At 37.4% G+C, this 20,716-nt stretch overlaps 1 protein-coding gene across 2 annotated transcripts in view; it reads right to left on the bottom strand.

The window, feature by feature from the left end:
- The window catches only part of MS3_00005153 (uncharacterized protein), a 45,294-nt gene that overhangs the window by 9,008 nt on the left and 15,570 nt on the right, over window positions 1-20,716 (bottom strand). Inside the window, exons 11-15 of one of the 2 annotated variants that reach the window (XM_051213178.1) lie at window positions 18,845-20,343; window positions 16,563-16,776; window positions 6,337-6,511; window positions 3,926-4,014; window positions 1,955-2,022 (exon numbers count right to left, since the gene is read on the bottom strand). In XM_051213178.1, the coding sequence (XP_051069132.1) occupies window positions 1,955-2,022; window positions 3,926-4,014; window positions 6,337-6,511; window positions 16,563-16,774 (544 nt within the window). In that variant the 5' untranslated portion in view covers window positions 16,775-16,776; window positions 18,845-20,343. Of the gene's footprint in view, window positions 1-1,954; window positions 6,512-16,562; window positions 20,344-20,716 lie in introns of both variants that reach the window. The other variant, XM_051213177.1, reaches the window with a different exon arrangement.

The raw sequence follows: 20,716 nt of genomic DNA, 5'->3' as shown, positions 1-20,716 counted from the left end.
ACTCTGGGACTGGTTGGAAGAAGCGAAGAGGTGGTCAGTGCATGACATGGTGTCGTGGCATGAAAGCTGCAAAGGACTGGCTTGTGTCGGTCCTTCACGAATCCCTGGTTGGGGTCTGAGAGATGGTGCTACACAGTGGCTAGAGACGTTATCAGATATGGCTCAGAATAGAAGCCAGTGGCGATCCTGCTGTAACCTTCTTTTACTTTCTTCATAAAAAGTGGTTGTGTCTCCCTTACCTGAAAGATTTCTTCTGATTGTACCTTTGCGTTCCCTGATTACTAGCACATTACCTTACACCAATCTCTTCGTTATTGCTCTCTCTCTTTTTTGTGCTCCTTAGCTTTTTTTTTCTTTCTTTGTATTCCTCTTCGAATTTTCATTGTTCTGTGTGGCGCATATATATTTGATGCCCCTTGTACCAATATTTTTGTCGTTAAATAAAGAAAACAATAAATGGGTTGGTGGAGCGTCGTGATAAAGATATACGAGACTGGTTACTCAAAGGGATGGAAGAATTATTAAGAGGTGATAGGAGGATTTGTTCGTCGGGTGCTGACAGAGATATGAGGGCGGTTGTCACTTGCCGGATGTCCACACCGTGGACAGATGTACCTTCTTGAGGGACCTGAACGAGTAGCTGGATTTGTGGTGGTTTTAGCGACATTGGAACGTGACCGCAGGGACAACTGCTTGAGCCCGGTTGCTCACGGCCTTTTTGATGCGTTAGCTGTGCCCTTTAAAAGGCCTGAACGCCAGAAACGGAAGTTCATGGGGTAAGGTGAGGCATGATAGTTTTAAGGTCGAACTCTTTTAGCCCTTTCTTCCGTTGTTAGAAGACAGCACAGTTGTAGATACTGGTTGTGCGAGGAAAACACCTTACTATTACCACATTCCTCTACAGTCAGCATTATTATATCGCCCTCAGACCTTAAGTTGCTGCTTTTAGTCTTATAGTTCTCGTGTGGTGTGTGCTACTGGTGTCGACAGATATAAGTAGTATGTATCACCAATCGAAAGTGAAATGCCTGAAGGCAGAAGGCTAAGAAGATCGAAGAGAAAAGAACGAGACAGAGAGTGATTGGTGTGGAAGTGAAGAAACAATAAAGTCTGAAACAACTGATTGACATTTTGCAAGTGAAGTGTTTACTGTATGGTTCTCAGATTCTACTAAAAGATTCTGTAACTTTGTATTCAAACACATTCGGCTGCTCCGTCTCTGTTCTCGTTCACTATACTCCGACCGACCTGCCTAGTAGTATGGTAGGACCTAAAGGGACATGTATTCCAGCCAATATAGCTCGGCTGATTCAACAGGATAGGGAAGCTCAACCACGGCGTCAAGGTAGAAGTTATGGCACAAGGATTCATTAGTGGGGAAATAAATGTACATATTTCTCTGTGTGTATGGAAACAGAATAAAAAGAAACCTGAAGATGTTGGTAGTTTCCTAAGTCATGTACATGAATGTTACTGGAAATAATAGGGAATAACATATAAACTACAATTAATCAATACTTCACATTGAGTGAGACAAGACTAATGCAAACATCCTCAATGAAATACAATTTGCTGATGAATAACATAATGTAAGGTCGATATCGAAAGTGAATCAAACAAACGAGAGCGCTGTCATAAAAATACACCTAAATTTTGCCGATAGGTGACTCAAAATTAAATTCCTAGTTATCATCAGTAAATTAGAAAAAGGTTATTTTTATAATTGATTTAATAGACGCAATTAATTGGATTAACAAATGTAACATCTATAAAAAAATAACAAACACGAATAAATGATAGATTCAGGTTTACAACTAGTCTTCTGGGTAAGAGTTACGAATGTAAATGAACAAACTAAAATACGACCGATGAAACCTAAGCATTAATGAATCTCGCAAAATAGGCCATGAGGAACCTACAAGTAAATATACATAAAAAATTTAATAATGCTTACCCCAGCCTACAGCGTGTTCCCAGTAACTTGTTTTCCCCTGAATTGCGGAGAACAGTAACGGTAGAGTGCTTTGATGAATAAAAGAAAATATCAGTCTGACAAAACGACATATTAAAGACTGTCTATATGAGTGTTTTAAACAAAAAATTTCACTTTCATGAATAATGAAACTAATCTTTGATGAATAATATGCATATGAATCACACGATTCGTTATGGTCTGTTGTGCTAGATTTCTACTGTTAATCACTCTGACTACTAAAAAGGTTAAAGTAGTAAGTTCATAATGTATAATTATATACTACAATAAAACTGATTAATATGTTAGCCGTATTCTGTTTTAATCTTCACAATAAAATAATTTACAAGGGTGTTGTGAAATTGAAATCAAATACGGTAATTCTGAATCACTGGCACCTGGGAGATTCTTCTAATATGATGTGAGAGCGAACTGGATCGACCGGATGACTAATATACAACATTTTAACAATTATCCTCAGATGAGAGGGAAGTCATGCAAAGATGTACTGGTGAAGATCCTATAAAAATTAGATTACTTTCAAGTACATAAAGTCATTAATATTTATTTGAACACGTAAACATTAATAAAAGGGGGCACCAAATACATATGCATCACACAATAACAATGACAGTAGCAGTTATCATTGATTTGTACGAGGGCTGAGATACTGCCCGGATGCCCACACCGAAGCAGGTGGTTTTCATAAGAGACCACACTCCGAGCCTTTGACCTGCAGTTCTAATCCATAAGGTAATAGCAAACGTCAAGATATGCAGTCCTATGATAGTCGGTGAGGAATAATTGGTTCATACTCCATTTGTTCCCTCAAGATCTTGGAGCCCATGTACACCATTGGTTTGGAATCAGGGTTTTCCAACTCCCATAGGTGAATCCTCCATTTCCATCAACCCGGCTAAAGCGCGAACATTCACTTTTCGTCCTCTCAATTCCGTAAACAACACCCCCGCCGCGAGAAGGCAATGAGTAGGATTTCCCTGGCAGTAGCTCTATACACGTGGCCATGTGAGAGCTATCTCTCTCCACCCTCGGCCGTACCAGGGCAGTGAATTTAGGAATATTACAAAAATACCTTAAAATGGATTAATTAACCTCGTACTAAGTAAATCGATAAAGGTGCAAACATATCTAAACCCAGTGACCGAAATTCATTTAAAAATCATACATGAACTTTGATAAGGATCTCTTCAGAAATATAATATTTGAAGATTTAACATCCTCAACAAAATTTATATACTTATAACTTCCATATTGAGTACTCGCATTACGACACATAAATATTGGGATGCTTAATCTAATAGCTTAGTAATTAAAGCAGTCTAGAGTAGTATTTCAATGTTAGAAGTTATACATATTTTGGCGCCGTATGTGGAAGTTGCTGAGACATTTGTGAAACATGTTGGAATCACTGAAGACAGCGTTCCAATATATTAACAACCAGATAATTACTAACCCTGTTAAATGTAAACAAACATTCCCAGACCTCAGGACCTCGTTCCTGAATAACGATGGTTAAAAGTAGGGAATAAATAAACACCGAAAATGACTCTCATAGATGAACTATAAACTTGACCTTTGACTGATAGACAAAAGTCACGACGGAGATTAACAGTGTGGAAACAATGGTGAGTTGAAACAAATAAATGTAATCCAACAAAACAATTGAACGAAAATAAATTTTATCCTACCATAGATTTTACTATTTCCGCAATTTCCCTTTAATAATCCACTACAATATCTTTAAGTTCTTATGGGTAAAAAGATTTCTTAAAATGTATTATGGTAGTTAAACTGACCAAATACAATCCTGCTGATTTAAAATACAACAAGCAATCTCCATATTCAAAAAGAGGTATTTTCTTCAGTTAAAAATATCGAATAAATGTTGAAATATACCGAATCACATGTAAAAAGAATTAATTGTGAACATACTAGAATCCACCAGTAAGTATCGTTACTTTGCAACCAGTGGAAATTCCAAATACGGCACCTTTAAGTATACAATGATCTAAGGAATGACGCTAAAACAGAAATAATTGAAAAAATGAACAAAAGCTTGTCAAAAGAGTTTTTTATTCTGTTTATTTTTCAGTTAGTTAAACTATTGCATATGAAATTATAATTTAGATAATTTGAGTATTAGCATCCATATATTATAGTCTTCCTTTAAAATATACAATGGAAAATTTAATGGCATTGTAGTGGACGCTACCAACAAGGATGTTTGTAAGTAGTGTGTAGTTGAACGTGGCGTCGAAGTTGCAGCGACTGTAAAAACTTCCAGTGGATCGAAAACACGGTGTTGGCAGAACACTTGGAGACCAGACGACTAAACAGTTTACATAGAATAAAACACGGAAAGTTGCAAATAGACAATTGAGAGCTATGTATATGTATTATTTAAGTACTTTGTAACTTCTTGCAATATACACACACTTCTGACTATTATCGTGTCTTACAGCAATATATATCTTATTTAACCAGTTTATAATTTTATGTCGATACATTTGGAATTGTGTGGTAAGGTAATGATCAAATTTGATAGAAATAGACATGAAACAATAACATTATGTTAAAAAGTATAAAATGATAAAATCTTAGACTAAACCTCAATGGATATAAATCATTGTGCTATTGTATTGAACAATAGTGTAAAACTCCAAATTATCTTGAAATATTCAGATGTATACCCATAGCGATTATGGGTTAGATGATTTTTTTAATAAAAAAACGACGACTCTGAGATGTCCTTAACAGATTAGGATAAACAGAAAGACTCATAATTGACATTTGCATAATTTTAGTTCGTAAGAGTTATAATAACGGTGAATGTTCATTTACACTTCATCACAGTAATAACTTGATTTTTTCAGTCTAAATTGTAATCATAAAGAAAAATTATGCCTGATTTAGGAACTAGGAACATCAACTTATATGTATGTACGTTGAATATTTTCATTGACCAGTATTCAGAAGTGATAAGTAAAAAATTTGCTATCATTTTAAAGTATTTGTTAAGACATCGACCAAAGATTGGTAACAGTATGGGTTTATCCACACCTGAATGAAAATAAGCATAGCTAGTGGGAAATCATTATAAGCAGAGATAATGGTGGCTAGTAGTGGGATCCAAGACGCGCGTTTCGTCCTTGGATAAAGGTACATCCTGCTGACGAGCCCCAAACGGGACGAAACGCGCGTCCTGTATTCCACAGCTGAATACCATCCATCTCTGCTTATAATGCTTGTGACTTCAGGCAATATCGAGTCAATCTGTACAGGATGCACATATATCAATATGAGTCTGATCAATTGCGGTCCTAGACATCGATGGGAAGACATAAACAATTAATACAAAAATAGCGGAAAATCTTTGCTCTTTTTCCTTGTAACAACACTCCGTAAATCATTATTGATAAAGAAATAGTTGAAGTTAGACATTAACACCGTTGGATGCCGGCTCAGTGGTCTAATGGTTAAGTGCTCGCGCGCGAAGCCAGTAGGTCCTGGGTTCGAGCCCCGCGTGGTGCGGGATCGTGGATGCGCACTGCTGAGGAGTCCCATACTAGGGCGAAACGGCCATCCAGTGCTTCCGGGTTTTCAATGGCGGTCTAGCTTCAACTGACTCATGATTTCAATCTGTGAAAAAGAAATAGTTAGCAATGATATTAGAGTAAGAAATAGAATTGCACTCTAATATAAAGTTATATTCAGCTTGTTAAATAAATATCAAAGGTGGTTAATTAATCCAGAGTGTAAGAATAAATTAAGTTTGATCATGGACAAGAACTTCATTACCGATTTTTTAAAATTTACTGAGGAGGAAAAAAAGAAATATTGATACTAGACAAACTTGAAGGACTAATTCATTTCATGTATAATTGAAATCGACCGAAATTAAATACCAGAAAAACAAAAAGACAATCATACATATTTCATGATTTTGAGAGATCGAAATGATTAAACTTTTATTCCAATTGATTTGACTAAACACAAATAGTTGTTGATGAAAAATAAGTTTTATATTTGAATGTTTTTTGTTTAAATTAACAGTATACGTCAAGAATTTTTACCTTAAGTTGTGCAAACAAAGTTTATACAGTAGACTATGGTGAGAAAACTTTTAAGACAATACAATTGGCTTGAGTTTTAATGGTAGGCAGATAAGCCAGATAGTTATCTAAACCTTCAGTCATATATGTAGCAGCCTAAAGAAAACAAAAATCACATATTTAAAATGGTATGGTACTCTCCATAAGGGATTGAATAGGCGTAAAAAATAGTTACATAAAAAATAGGGTTATATGATCAATATAAGAGACACTTATCTACCCATAACTGACCCTAGCCGTTTCATTGTTTACAAATATAGTATATTTATTGGCACGTAGGAATTCATCATATGATACAAACGCATGCATTACACCTGCAATCATTCCAATAGAGATACCAAGATACACAGGAATTTTTCGTGTTGTTCTACCAAGTTTATTCAATTCTTGGTCAGATAAAAAGGGGCTGCAATAAAATAAGCAATAACAAATAGTTCAAGGTTCTCAATCGTATTTAAATTATAGTTATTACTGACTACAATAAAACCAGTGATACGATAATTTAAGGCTAGACTGTAAAACAGATCCATTTGTGGGTGCACCATCATAAATGAACTATTCACCAACCCAATGTCACAGCCTATATCTGATTATCTGAATCCGTTTGGACATCGATAAATACCCGTGAGTTTTAAGTACAATACTCTGTTTTTATGGAATTCAACTTTCTACCATCCTTCTCCCTCTCTCTCTCTTCACAGTTGAGTTAATCAAGTGTTGTTAGTGTTCATCATAGCTGAGCCGGAAACCAGACAGTCACAATCGTCAATACAAAAATGTCGGATTCTACCAGATATAGGAAATACCTCGTCTTACAAACTGACGTTCAGTTATCGACTTCAAATATGAAGATGGTATAATACTATTCAGTGAAGACTGACAAAATGCAGGGTTTTTGTATCATCTTAAGAAACAATGCAAACATGTTGAGGATGAGTTTTTTTCTCGATGAATGAAAGATTTAGCTTCAAGTCTGGTTGATGTCAACTCCTGGACTAATAATAGGAAGCGAAACATTTGAGTGCGTTGACCACTTCACTTATACTGAAAGTCTCATCACCTCTGGTAAATTAGTGTGTGAAGAAATCTCACCATGGAGTCAGAAAACTCGGCTGGCTTGCGTCGCTTGTGATATAGGCGAGATACCCGTCTCGTAATCAAAGGGAGGGTACACTGAGCACAAACTCATTTTCTTACACTCCATGGCTGTGGAAACGGTCTATGAAAGTTGAAGACAAGCTTACACTGAAGCTTTTTTTATTATTGGTGTCTTCGAAGCATTGTTATTGTTTTGTGCAACGACCGAGTGAGCAATGTTGAGGTTAGACAGACGGCACTATAGTCAGTCAGTCAGTAACAACGTAGAACTTCGTACGTACGTACATCAGTTCGAGTTGCCACACCACATTAGCACAGAGATGCAGTGGTCGATTCAAATCCCGTAGTGGTAGAGGTAATAAGAGTATAAGCAGTAATCGGGAAGATTAGGGTTTGGAGATGTTATTTAAAGAGTATAATACAGTGAAATAAATTTGGGAAGAGAAAAAAAAGAGACAAGGAGGAATAAGGAGATCAAGATTTGGGAGAACACAAAGAGTGGATGCATCTGCGCCATTGCAAACGATTTTGAGCCATGTCATTCAGAGTCTCTAACCATCGGTTGCTACCATCTCGCGGTCCCCAACCAGGTAGTCTACACCTATCAACATGACTCAGTCCACTTGTCAGTGACTTCATGGACTTGCGCCATGTTTTGGTCTGGCCGCCTCTAGCTTTCTTCCAACCTACTCCTATACCACTGAACATCGCACGTCGAGGCAGTCGGTCGTTGGGCATACGTAACATGTGTCCCAGCCATCTCAACTGATGAAGTCTCACTACGTCATCAATTGATTTGCCATCCTTACTTAGTACTCGTTTCCTAACAACTGTGTTACTTTTGAGATGGTGGAGAAGATTTGTAGCTCAGGTGGATGATTTTGGTGGTGTTTTGTTCTCTGAGCTGGATGGTTTGGTCGTGGAGCTTTCATCGTTCTTCTGAACGACATCATCAGCACAAACTTCAGATAGAAGTGAAGTGTTCGAATTTCTCCATATGTGTTTCACAGCTTGTTCTGTGCACCTCGATGTTGATTGGTTCTTGTTGACCTTAAATTTATCATTGTTTACTTCTTTGTTTTGGTTGTGTCTCCCATTGGTTTGATTTTTGTTCCTATATTTATGCATGATTTTCCTGATTGGTTGATAAATTGGATTGATTTCAATATGTTTGTTGATTGCTGATTGACCTGAGGGCCAAGCTTCTAAAAATTCTCTGGTGTTTTTGGAGTTTCCTCTGTCTAAGATTTCTACATTTTCCCAATCGAATGAATGTCCGTAGTTATCCACGTGTATTGATATAAGTGAAGAGATATCATGGCGTTTGACTGCTAATTGATGTTCATGTAGGCGTAGGTGGAGGGGGCGTCCGCTTTGTCCGATGTAGTGTTTGTCGCAATTGGTGCAATTTATTTTGTAGATGATGTTTGATTTGTTTTCCTTTGTTATTTCATCTTTTGGTTTGCATAGGATTGATTGTAATGATTTTGTTGGTTTGTGTGCCACACCTATTCCGAAGGTTTTCAGCAGTCTCGTTGTGGTTTCTGATATTCCTTGTATGTACGGTAGGGTGATCCTTTTGTTGATTTTTGTGCTTGATTTGGGTTCTGATGCTGTGTGCCGTTGGTGCTTTTTGATGAAGTTGATTGGGTAGCCGTTCTTTTGAAATATGTCCCTCAGGTATTTCTCTTCATTTTTCGTGCTGCCAGTGTGTTGCAGTGTGTCCTCGCCCTCTTGAACAATGTGTGTACGCAGTTGATTTTGTGAGCTCTTGGGTTGTTGCTGTTGTAATTAAGGATTTGATCTGTATGGGTCGGTTTCCTATATACTTGAGTTTCCAGTTTTCCTGTATCGGTTCTAGTGATCAATATATCCAAGAATGCTATTTGGTTGTTTGACTCTTGTTCCATTGTAAACTTGATGTCGTTTAAAACGTTGTTGATCAGTTTGTATGTGTTTTCCAGTTCATCCTTTTTGACGATGACAAAGGTGTCGTCTACGTAGCGAATCCAAATTTTTGGCTTGATCACTGGTAATATCGTGGCTTCTAGTCTTTGCATCATTGCTTCTGCGATCAGTCCTGATATTGTCATCGTCAAAAAGGATGAACTGGAAAACACATACAAACTGATCAACAACGTTTTAAACGACATCAAGTTTACAATGGAACAAGAGTCAAACAACCAAATAGCATTCTTGGATATATTGATCACTAGAACCGATACAGGAAAACTGGAAACTCAAGTATATAGGAAACCGACCCATACAGATCAAATCCTTAATTACAACAGCAACAACCCAAGAGCTCACAAAATCAACTGCGTACACACATTGTTCAAGAGGGCGAGGACACACTGCAACACACTGGCAGCACGAAAATGAAGAGAAATACCTGAGGGACATATTTCAAAAGAACGGCTACCCAATCAACTTCATCAAAAAGCACCAACGGCACACAGCATCAGAACCCAAATCAAGCACAAAAATCAACAAAAGGATCACCCTACCGTACATACAAGGAATATCAGAAACCACAACGAGACTGCTGAAAACCTTCGGAATAGGTGTGGCACACAAACCAACAAAATCATTACAATCAATCCTATGCAAACCAAAAGATGAAATAACAAAGGAAAACAAATCAAACATCATCTACAAAATAAATTGCACCAATTGCGACAAACACTACATCGGACAAAGCGGACGCCCCTCCACCTACGCCTACATGAACATCAATTAGCAGTCAAACGCCATGATATCTCTTCACTTATATCAATACACGTGGATAACTACGGACATTCATTCGATTGGGAAAATGTAGAAATCTTAGACAGAGGAAACTCCAAAAACACCAGAGAATTTTTAGAAGCTTGGCCCTCAGGTCAATCAGCAATCAACAAACATATTGAAATCAATCCAATTTATCAACCAATCAGGAAAATCATGCATAAATATAGGAACAAAAATCAAACCAATGGGAGACACAACCAAAACAAAGAAGTAAACAATGATAAATTTAAGGTCAACAAGAACCAATCAACATCGAGGTGCACAGAACAAGCTGTGAAACACATATGGAGAAATTCGAACACTTCACTTCTATCTGAAGTTTGTGCTGATGATGTCGTTCAGAAGAACGATGAAAGCTCCACGACCAAACCATCCAGCTCAGAGAACAAAACACCACCAAAAACTGTGTTACTTACTCGGTGGTCCCAGGATATACGAGCAATGTTTCGAAGACACCTATGATCGAATACTAGTAACCTACGAACATCCTCTACTCTTACCGGCCATGTTTCACTGCCATTAAGTAGGACGGAACGAACTGCTGCGCAGTAAACACGTCCTTTGATTGATAGACGGATATCTCGCCTACGCCATAAATGACGCAAGTTGGCAAAAGCTAGTCGAGCCTTCTGTATTCGTGCTGAGATTTCGTCACACACCAAACCACAAGGGTTGATGAGACTTCCAAGATAAGTGAAGCGGTCGACACACTCAACTACTTCACTCCCTATCATTAGTTCAGGTGTTGACGCTGACCAGTCCTGAAGCAACATTTTGCATTTCGAGGGAGAGAATCGCATGCCGAACATGCTTCCATTGTTGCTTATGTGGTGGTCAAAAGACTCTGCATTTTGTCAGCATCTTCACCAAATATAGAACTATGTCATCGCCATATTCTAAGTCAAAAAGTGAATCTCCTGGTAGAAGTTAAACCTCTGGAAATTTAGATGAGGAGAGTGTTATCTCTAAAAGTACGTCAATGACAAAGTTAAACAATAATGGATAGAGTGGACAGCCCTGACGAACACCACTTGAGGTAATCAATTCTGATGACAGTTCGCCATAAGCTCTCACTCGACCAGTTGTGTTCGAGTAGAGAGCCTTTATAAGGTTAATATACTTCTTTGGTACTCCTTTCAGTGACAAACACTGCCATAGAACCTTACGATCAACAGAGTCGAATGCTGCTTTAAGGTCGAGAAATACTACCGTTGTGGGGCGTCTGAACGTATGTCTGTGTTCTAGAACCTGATGTAGTGTGAATATCTGATCTATACAACCACGTCCAGGTTGAAAACCAGCCTGGTTTTCTCTAGTCTGCTCTTCAAGAGCTTTAGTTAGGCGTCGAAGAATTATTGCAGCTAATATTTTAGACATGATACTAGTTAAACTGATTCCCCAGAGGACTTTTGTCCTTCTTTATAGACTGGCACAATCAGTGATTGAGACCAGTCAGATGGGATTACGTCCAGTTCCCAAATTCTACCTAAGACCTCGGTTAATCTCACTGCTAATACTGGACCGCCATCCTTAAAAATATCAGGAGTAAACCTGTCAGGGCCTGCTGCTCTCCCTCACTTCAGATTTTCTATAGCTTTTTCAACTTCGTAAAGAGACGGAGGACCTACATTAACTTGCCATTCAGGTTGGCTGGAGATCGTGGGAAACCGAAGTGTGGCTGAAGGTCAGTTGAACTGATCCCTAAAGTGTTCTGCCCATCGATCCAATCTCCTGGATTGAGAATGTATAATATGTCCATCCTTCTCTGAGAGCGTTTCACTAACAGTCGGTTTCCTTAACAAGTCTGAACAACTGTCTGCTATTACCTATTGCCGCTGCCTTTTCCATCTCTCTTGCTTTCGCTACCCAACACTGTTCCCGATCATTGCGTAGACTTCTTGTCAGCTTGCGCTTAAGCTGACTCCGCTCTTCATTATGTTCAGAGCCAGATGAGATGAGTTTTCGAGCACCTATCAGTGCGGTAGATGCTACTGAGATCCAGTGTTTCTCCCTAACCTTGTGGTTTACCGTACTAGTATATATCACTGCTGTTTCCACAGCTTTTCGGAAATCATTCCATGCTGCCTCGGGGTGGGCATCACATACATGGCTGCCTAACTGTTTTCCTAATTGTTCCTGAAATATACTCTTAGCTTGACTATCATTAACTAGGACCCTAAAAGGTTTCTTGCAGCGTATTTCCTACGTCCAGTAAGACGCAGACAAATACGCGCTCGCACTAGAGCATGATCTGAATCTAAGCATGTGCTCCAGAATGAGCGACAGTCTTCTATCGATCCCCTCCATCGGTGGCTGATAGCGATGTAATCTATTTGGGTCCAACGTTCGGACGAATTAGGGGGTCGCCATGTTAAAAGATGTTTTTCCTTATGCCTAAAAATAGTATTTGCAAGAAAGAGGCGGTTATCTGAGCATAGCTGCAACAGATGGTCACCATTATCTGTTCTTTGAGCCACAACACTATAAGATCCACCCAGGTGTCTTTCCCTTTCGCTTAGTTTACCTACTTGAGCATTAAAGTCACCAGCCACTATTACTACATCAGAGCGCCTAGCTTTTCGGAGGTCGGAAAGCGTCTTGTAAAACTCATCTTTTACATCATTTGGGCTGCAGTCAGTGGGAGAATAGGCAGAGACGACGAGTGTCCCTACCTTTCCGGATCCTTACTGTTCCGTTAAGTCGGACAGCGCACAAACGACTGTCTACTGGGATCCAGTCTAAGAGAACTAGTTCTGCCCTAGGACTCAATGCTATACCTACGCCGGCGAGGCCACGGGAAATAGCATCAGATCTTCTAGATACACGAAGTGTGAATCGAGTTGGCCCGTTACTTTGACATGGTGAGGTCAAATGAATGACGCTACTCGGATCCTTTATGCGCGTTTCGAAGACACAGCACACATCGATGGCCCGAGATTCTAAAGTCCTAGCTAAGGAAACCTGTTGTCCTACTTGGCACAGTGTTCGAACGTTAAAAGCTCATACGTGTAGTGTAGAGCGTTTGCCCTAGCAGTGCGAGGTGATAAAGGGACGTGAGAAGTATTAGGAGGTGTAGGAAGGATTTGAATGTGACCAACTTGGTCTCGTGTGCTGTTACGGGTATGAGGGCTGATATCACTTCCCGGCTGCCCACACCGCGTCAAGGTATTTTTTGAGGAACCTGGAAAAGAAGGTGAACTAATGTTGGTTTTAACGACCTGGGAGCGGGACCGTAGAGCCCAAGGGACAACTGCTTGAGGCCGGTCGCGCACGGCTTTTTTGTGGGTTTTTAATGTGTTAGCTCCGTTCTTCAAAGGGCCTTATCACTGGAGACGGAGATCCGTGAGGTGTGACATTTTTATGGTCGAACTTTTTAACCCCACTCTTCCTTGTGAGAAGGCAGCATCGCTGCAGATGCTAGTTGTTCGAGGGAAACGCTTTACTGCTGTCACACCCCTCTACAGACAGCAGTACGACTTCACCCTCAGACCTTGAGTTGCTTCTTCTAGTACTACCGTTTTCCAATCATCATGCTTGGTATGGTAGAACCAACAGGAACATATGTTCCAGCCAATATGGCTCGGTTGGGTCGTCACGATAGGCAAGCCCGACCACCGCGTCAAGGCAGCAGCTACGGTCGGGAGAGGGTACTATAAGAAGAGATCAAATCGGTCGATGTAGTGAATCTTCATCAACGGAGGTGATTAGGAAACCTATTACAAGTATCTAGCCACTGCTTACTTCAAAGAGAGATGTTTACTGGTGTAGGAGTAGGTTGTAAGAAAACTAAGGGCAGTCAAACCAAGATCCGACATCATTATACAAAGTAATGGACTGTCCGTCTAAGCCATGTTAGCAGAAGAAGAATACCTAGTTGGTGTCTGTGTGATAACTCTGATCAGGAGTTGAATACTTTGAGTGACTTGGTTGAAAATCATTCAAAACTGAACTCATTCTAGCTTGCATGCTTGCTTACGCCTGTTACTCCTCGTGAAGGAGCATAGGCCGCTCACTAGCATTCTCCATCCAACCCTGTCCTGGGCAATCCTTTCTAGCTCCGTCCAGTTCCTATTCATCCTTTTCATATCTGCTTCTATTATCCGACGCAATGTGTTCTTTGGCCTTCCTCTTTTTCGCTTCCCTTCAGGATTCCAAGTTAGGGCTTGCCTCGTGATGCGGTTTGACGATTTGCGTAATGTATGTCCTATCCATTTCCATCATCTTTTCCTAATTTCTTCTTCAGCTGGAAGTTGGTTTGCTCTCTCCCACAGAAGGCTATTGCTGATGGTATCCGGCCAATGGATGTTGAGTATCTTGCGTAGACAGCTATTTATAAATACTTGTACTTTCTTGATTGTGGTTGTTGTAGTTCTCCAAGTTTCAGCTCCATACAGTAGAACTGCCTTGACGTTCGTATTGAAGATTCTCACTTTGATATTGGTTGAAAGTTGTTTTGAGTTCCATATGTTCTTCAATTGTAGGAATGCGACCCTTGCTTTGCCGATCCTCGCCTATACGTCTGCATCTGAACCTCCTTGTTCATCGATGATGCTTCCTGGACTCATTCACCCACTTTTTATCTTCCTCTCAATGTCAAATTTCAGTATTCCTTTATATATACATTACCAACCTTTTAGAAACATTTTCTCAATCTTCGATCTTTATCACTATTACTGCGATCGTTTTCGCTATTGATCTTATTTATTTTATCTCGTCGTGATAATGTTGTAAGGCAACTTAGACCGACTCACATCTGTGCCATGTTCTACAGTGATGATAGACGACTGAGTCATCCTATAAATATTGAAGAACTGTCTTCATATATAACAGTTTAGTTAAATGAAAGGCTAAATAGCTTACAAATTGATCGGTAAGAAAAGTTATTAAAACTCAAATCGTTGGGCGATATATATATATATATATATATATATATATATATCCAAAATGCGATAATAGTGTAAGTATTTTTTAGCTATATGTTCATCTGCTCTACAGTTTAAATAATGTACAACTTCAGTTGAGATGGCTGGGACACGTGTTACGTATGCCCAACGACCGACTGCCTCGACGTGCGATGTTCAGTGGTATAGGAGTAGGTTGGAAGAAAGCTAGAGGCGGCCAGACCAAAACATGGCGCAAGTCCATGAAGTCACTGACAAGTGGACTGAGTCATGTTGATAGGTGTAGACTACCTGGTTGGGGACCGCGAGATGGTAGCAACCGATGGTTAGAGACTCTGAATGACATGGCTCAAAATCGTTTGCAATGGCGCAGATGCATCCACTCTTTGTGTTCTCCCAAATCTTGATCTCCTTATTCCTCCTTGTCTCTTTTTTTTCTCTTCCCAAATTTATTTCACTGTATTATACTCTTTAAATAACATCTCCAAACCCTAATCTTCCCGATTACTGCTTATACTCTTATTACCTCTACCACTACGGGATTTGAATCGACCACTGCATCTCTGTGCTAATGTGGTGTGGCAACTCGAACTGATGTACGTACGTACGAAGTTCTACGTTGTTACTGACTGACTGAATGTACAACTGATTAAATTGAATGACGCAGAATTAGTTATTTATTTACACTTTAGAAATCACAAAAACAGTTAATGATAATCGCCCGTTGTGTGATGGTGAAATCGAAGATCACTAACGTCAACGAATAATATTTGATGATAATCACGATTATTGCTATTCAGCTGGAATGATATTCATAAATAGATAAACCCCTTATAGAATCGATTGGCGTGGTTTGTTGACGAATTCAATTTTAGGAGGATACAGCTTTTCGTTACTTATAAGTTTTCAATGGTGTCAGTAAGCTTTTTAAAGTAGTAATAGCCACCTTCTTAGGTTACAAATAGAAAACAAGACTTTTCTGTCTCTCAATTTAAAGGAAATTATTGTTGGGAGAGATGTGCTTCGTGATACGTACAATCAGTACGTTGTGACACCATATCTCACGACAGATTATCAACTAACGTGTAGAACTATGCATTTTGAATGCCAATCACATGTAAAATGTGCTTATTCATTGGTTGTAGGCGATATGTTCAGTAAAAAGAACAGTAATGTAGCGAACAAAGTGCTTTCGTAAAATATGAAAACCATATATTAAATATATTATTTGCACATCTTCTATAAGTTGTTCTTTACATGCTTCATGGTTCTTTCAATTCTGTTTTCATTACAATTACTTTCTGTTTCCCATTCCATTCTCGTCAATTGGATCTTCTCAATCTCCTGGTGGCATGCATTTCACTTTCTGTTAATGCTACATATTGCTTATAACTGTCATCTTAAGTAGCATACACCACAGTGGTAACGCAAGGTATCTTTGTAAAAACATATATTTCACTTTAGTGTATCAGTAAAACTTTTAACCTACATTTGTTAATGTATAGCAAATAAGATGTTCAACTAAGTCCCAAAAGAGTTCTCATAGTCATTACAGAATGAATTAAATGAAAACCGACAGTTTAAAAAAGATTATATGCTAAAATAAATTAAAGTAGTTGATTTGACTTGCCTACTTTAACAAACAAAAAACAGTCATAAAAAACTTACTCTGTTGAGTATACGGCATGAATACGATCATAGATGGTAGATGAATAAAGACGAATTATCGGTGAAAATTGTTTTGAAAAATTATATGTTTCATCTGGAATAAGTTCTGGGATGGTTTGCTTATTAATAACTTCATCTCGATTTTCAAGTATACTGTCTAATTTTTCAGTATCGATGGCCAATAGATCTTCATCAGCGTCTGGAATATTCATAACTAAACTTGATAAAAAAAGAGGGCAAAAATAGTTAACTGCCAATAATAAGAAGCATTTGGAAACAAACCGATGAATAAGAAATTTATTCCTATTATTTCAAACAAACACAAATATGACACCGCACTACGAAATGTTCTTCAATAAATAAATAATGGTAGTTTATATTTGCTTTTAAACACTTTCATTTTATCAATCAATGATCAGGTAAACAAAGAAATTAAAAAAGGGATATCAATAAGGGCCTACTAACAGTAAGAAAACCAGGACATATGGAAATAAAATAGAATGCCGATAATATATTAGATAAGAACAATGAGATATTGATAGAGTAATAGGACCGTAGCTTATCAAACCAGGAAAACTAAAAGAACAAGACTAAGATTGGATGAAATCTAGAGTCTTTAAGGTACGCCAAAGTTACACGAACCAAACACTCCTCTACGAATAAATGCTACACTTTCAGGGACCCTTAAATACAATCCATCAAAATAGACTCTGAAATTATTAGAAGAGCTGGATACATAAAATCATTGGATGAAGTTTACGATACACTTTTTGGATAAAATCAGGGAAATCCTAATCGACTATGGACTGGTGGTATTCTATATCAGAGTCATTTATGTCAGTAGTACACAACACTGTTTTCTCTCCCATCAATAATACGAGTCTTCCAGAGGACAATAAGAAATGAAGACATAATTTAATTGGACTCATTAATATGTGCCTATTGAAATATTTCCAATTCAGTAGTAAAACTTATTTGATAATGATTCTGCTCAGATATTTATCACTAGTTAGTAAAGTATAGTATTGTAGATAATATTTAAGAGTAAATGTTATATTAATACTTCACTATTTAGTGTAATTCTATTTGAAAAATATTGAAAATTTCGGCTATGTACATTAGAACGCAATATAAGACTGAACAATAGTTTTGAATTCGACACTCTTCAAGTTTACCAATAAAACAGAATCATTTTAGCTGGAAATTGCAAACTAAATTTCACCAATGAAATGTATGATTGGTCTGACAGAGCATGGATAATCCTTCGGAAACAGCAATGATCAATGGCTACAGTATTTTTCTGATTTATTTGCTTTTGAGTGATTATGTCGTGGAAACAGAATACTTATGTAGTAGTAAGATAAGTTTAGATAAGCTTTAGGATGTCTGGTGACCACAGTCTACAAATTCCAAATCAAATTTCCAGTCATATCATGAGAGCTAGCGCAGTTATTGAGATTACTAAAGCAGCCAATTTAATTTATTAGACAGAAAACGGCTTCTATACACGTAAATCCTTAGGTATAATTTAATACAGGATAAGTTGAAAAGTTAAATTCAATCTCAATACGTTAATCAAAAGATTTAGGTTAGTTGTAGTTATTAGCAAACCTGTAGTGATCCAAGAGATCCGTATGGCTTACCTAAGTGAACCTGGATATGCTGGACATAACTAACATAGACAATGAAATATAGGAGTATCAACTGATAGTTTATTTTAGGATCTGAGCAGTCACTCATAATCGGAGCAGAGCCTAGAACGGATGTGGATTAGATCAAGGTGCCATAATACATCAGTGCGACGTAGACTTAGATAACACTACCAACAGTTATTGAGTGGAGTTAAAGTACACGCACTTCAAAAAAGCTTTACATAGACTAAATCATAGTTGGGATTATTCCCAGTGATCATAACTGCTATGGTATATGTACTTGAGAATCCTATGAGCTGTGTAGAACTAGATGACAAGAGAAGCCTAGATTACTGTAAATATACTTCAGCCGTAAGTTCTTGAACAATAGGGAAATTAACTGGAAAGTTACCACTCTAGATCAATGATATTTGATATTACAACCTTCACGATGTGACTCTACTGATAACTTTTATCCTACTACTTAGCGAGATGAGTATCTTAGGTAATCAAGCAATCATTACCTAATAGTGGTGATGACTTAAATATTTATCTAGTCAGTAATGGTTATTGTTTAATATGCACTGTCACTACTTATAATTAGACAAACCAATAGACAAAAAAAATCGTAGCTAGTAATAGTATTATTACCCGAAGGTAAAAGATCCTCAAATTTCACATTTCTATAACGTCCAGTGTCTTATCTTTATCTTCATTTAATTGACGTACTAAAATGTTGAATAAATACGAAAGATTATGTGAATTTATTGCGGTGGCTGCAAAATTTATTATTTTATTTATTTAAACACATAAACACTGGTACAATGAGGCACTAAATAGATATGCACCACATAAATCGTTCGATTTGTATAAGGGATGGGATACTGTCCGGTTGCCCAAACCGACGCAAAATCCGGAAATACAATACTACGATGATCCAACAACATCCAAACTCGTAATTCACTACAACTCATAAAAGGAATTTTCAAAAGACAATATAAATCGAAAGCAAACAGAAAGCGAAGAAAACTACCACTCACTCCTTGTTCCATTTCAATGAATGGCGTTTTTTTATTACTACCATCTTGAAAAGCTTAGGTGGACAAAACATATTTAAAGGACATAAAGAATCTGAGCATAGAACTGAAGTCAGGAGTTATAAATGAAGCTGAGTCGAAAATTGTTCTTCATCCATTTCATCTACACAATGATTTGGCTTGAACAATTATTAATTTCTGTAATTTTTCAACGACGTCCACACGTATCTCACAGTGATATGATTGTCTAGTGATAATGCTACAGTTTTTACTTCTTAAAAAACAAATTGATCAGTACCGTAAATACTATTGCTCGGTAAACGATGGTCATGCTTTAACATATCATACGAGAGCTTACCCAAGAACAAAATATAATTCGGATTAATATAATCTATTACATGCATTTAGTTTTGTCAACGATGAAAAAATTTACTAGATAGTCTTACATAACAATGGGAAAAACTTAGTATCAGCTGGCACAAATATATACATAATATAGGAAAAGATTCTTTTCCTTTTATTTCTACTTCACAACGGACTAAAATTCACAAAACTATTAAGAGAAAAATATTTTCGACTAAATTAAATCATTTCCAACCAGCTAACACATCAAAATAGAATCTTTGTCAGTCTCTTCAACTAAATATAGTTTACAATTCAGTGAATTAATCTGAACATAATCACTGAATAGCATAAATATTTACGCAAAAAAGGTCATTATGACAGTAGAAAGGAAAATAAGTTGAATAAACTTCGTTGAAATCTAATGTAAAATTTTCAAGTATACAGCAAAAACAGCACTACAAAAATACATGAGAATAACAATCACTAACTAAATATACTCGAACGGAAAGCATAAGACATACATTAATAATAGTAATAATAATTTTATTTGGCAGTGAATATCACACAATTAAAAATATCACATTTTTTCCTTTCAAAAAAGTAACAATAGTATACAGAACAATTTTATTTTGTGTACAGAGGTATTGAATGCATGGATTTAGTTGGAAGGGGAAGAAAGTATCGACCGGAGCAAAAAAACAGATTAACCTTTGATTACTCCAATTGGACGTAGTTTGAGCACCTTGTTACTTATTCCAGCTGCTTGACCTAGGAAGAGAGGAAAATCAAATATACATAAGAAACAAATCAACACTACAAAATACAATAACAAACTAGCCAACAGTTTTTTTCAATAACAGTAAACATTTTAAAGGCTAATAAATAACTTGAAAATAGAAACATGAAATAAAGGTGAAATGATAAACTTATATCAATATCATAGATTTTGGACATCATACAGACTTATTAAACTTACAAGTTACTAGTAGCCCTGATGAATGCGAAACAGCAGTAAAATGTCAATGACTACGTGGTTCCTATAGACTAATGAAGTAAAAACTAAAATAATATGATATTATACAGCAGTATAAGTCGAGATAAGTGGGAAAAGGTTTGATCGCTACTGACTTAACAATCAAGG

Source organism: Schistosoma haematobium, chromosome 3 (genome assembly GCF_000699445.3).
Source record: "Schistosoma haematobium chromosome 3, whole genome shotgun sequence".
In the NCBI taxonomy this organism is placed as follows: Eukaryota; Metazoa; Platyhelminthes; class Trematoda; order Strigeidida; family Schistosomatidae; genus Schistosoma; species Schistosoma haematobium.
The sequence above is the reverse complement of the archived record's forward strand: the minus strand, read 5'-3'. Positions and strand labels throughout refer to the sequence as shown.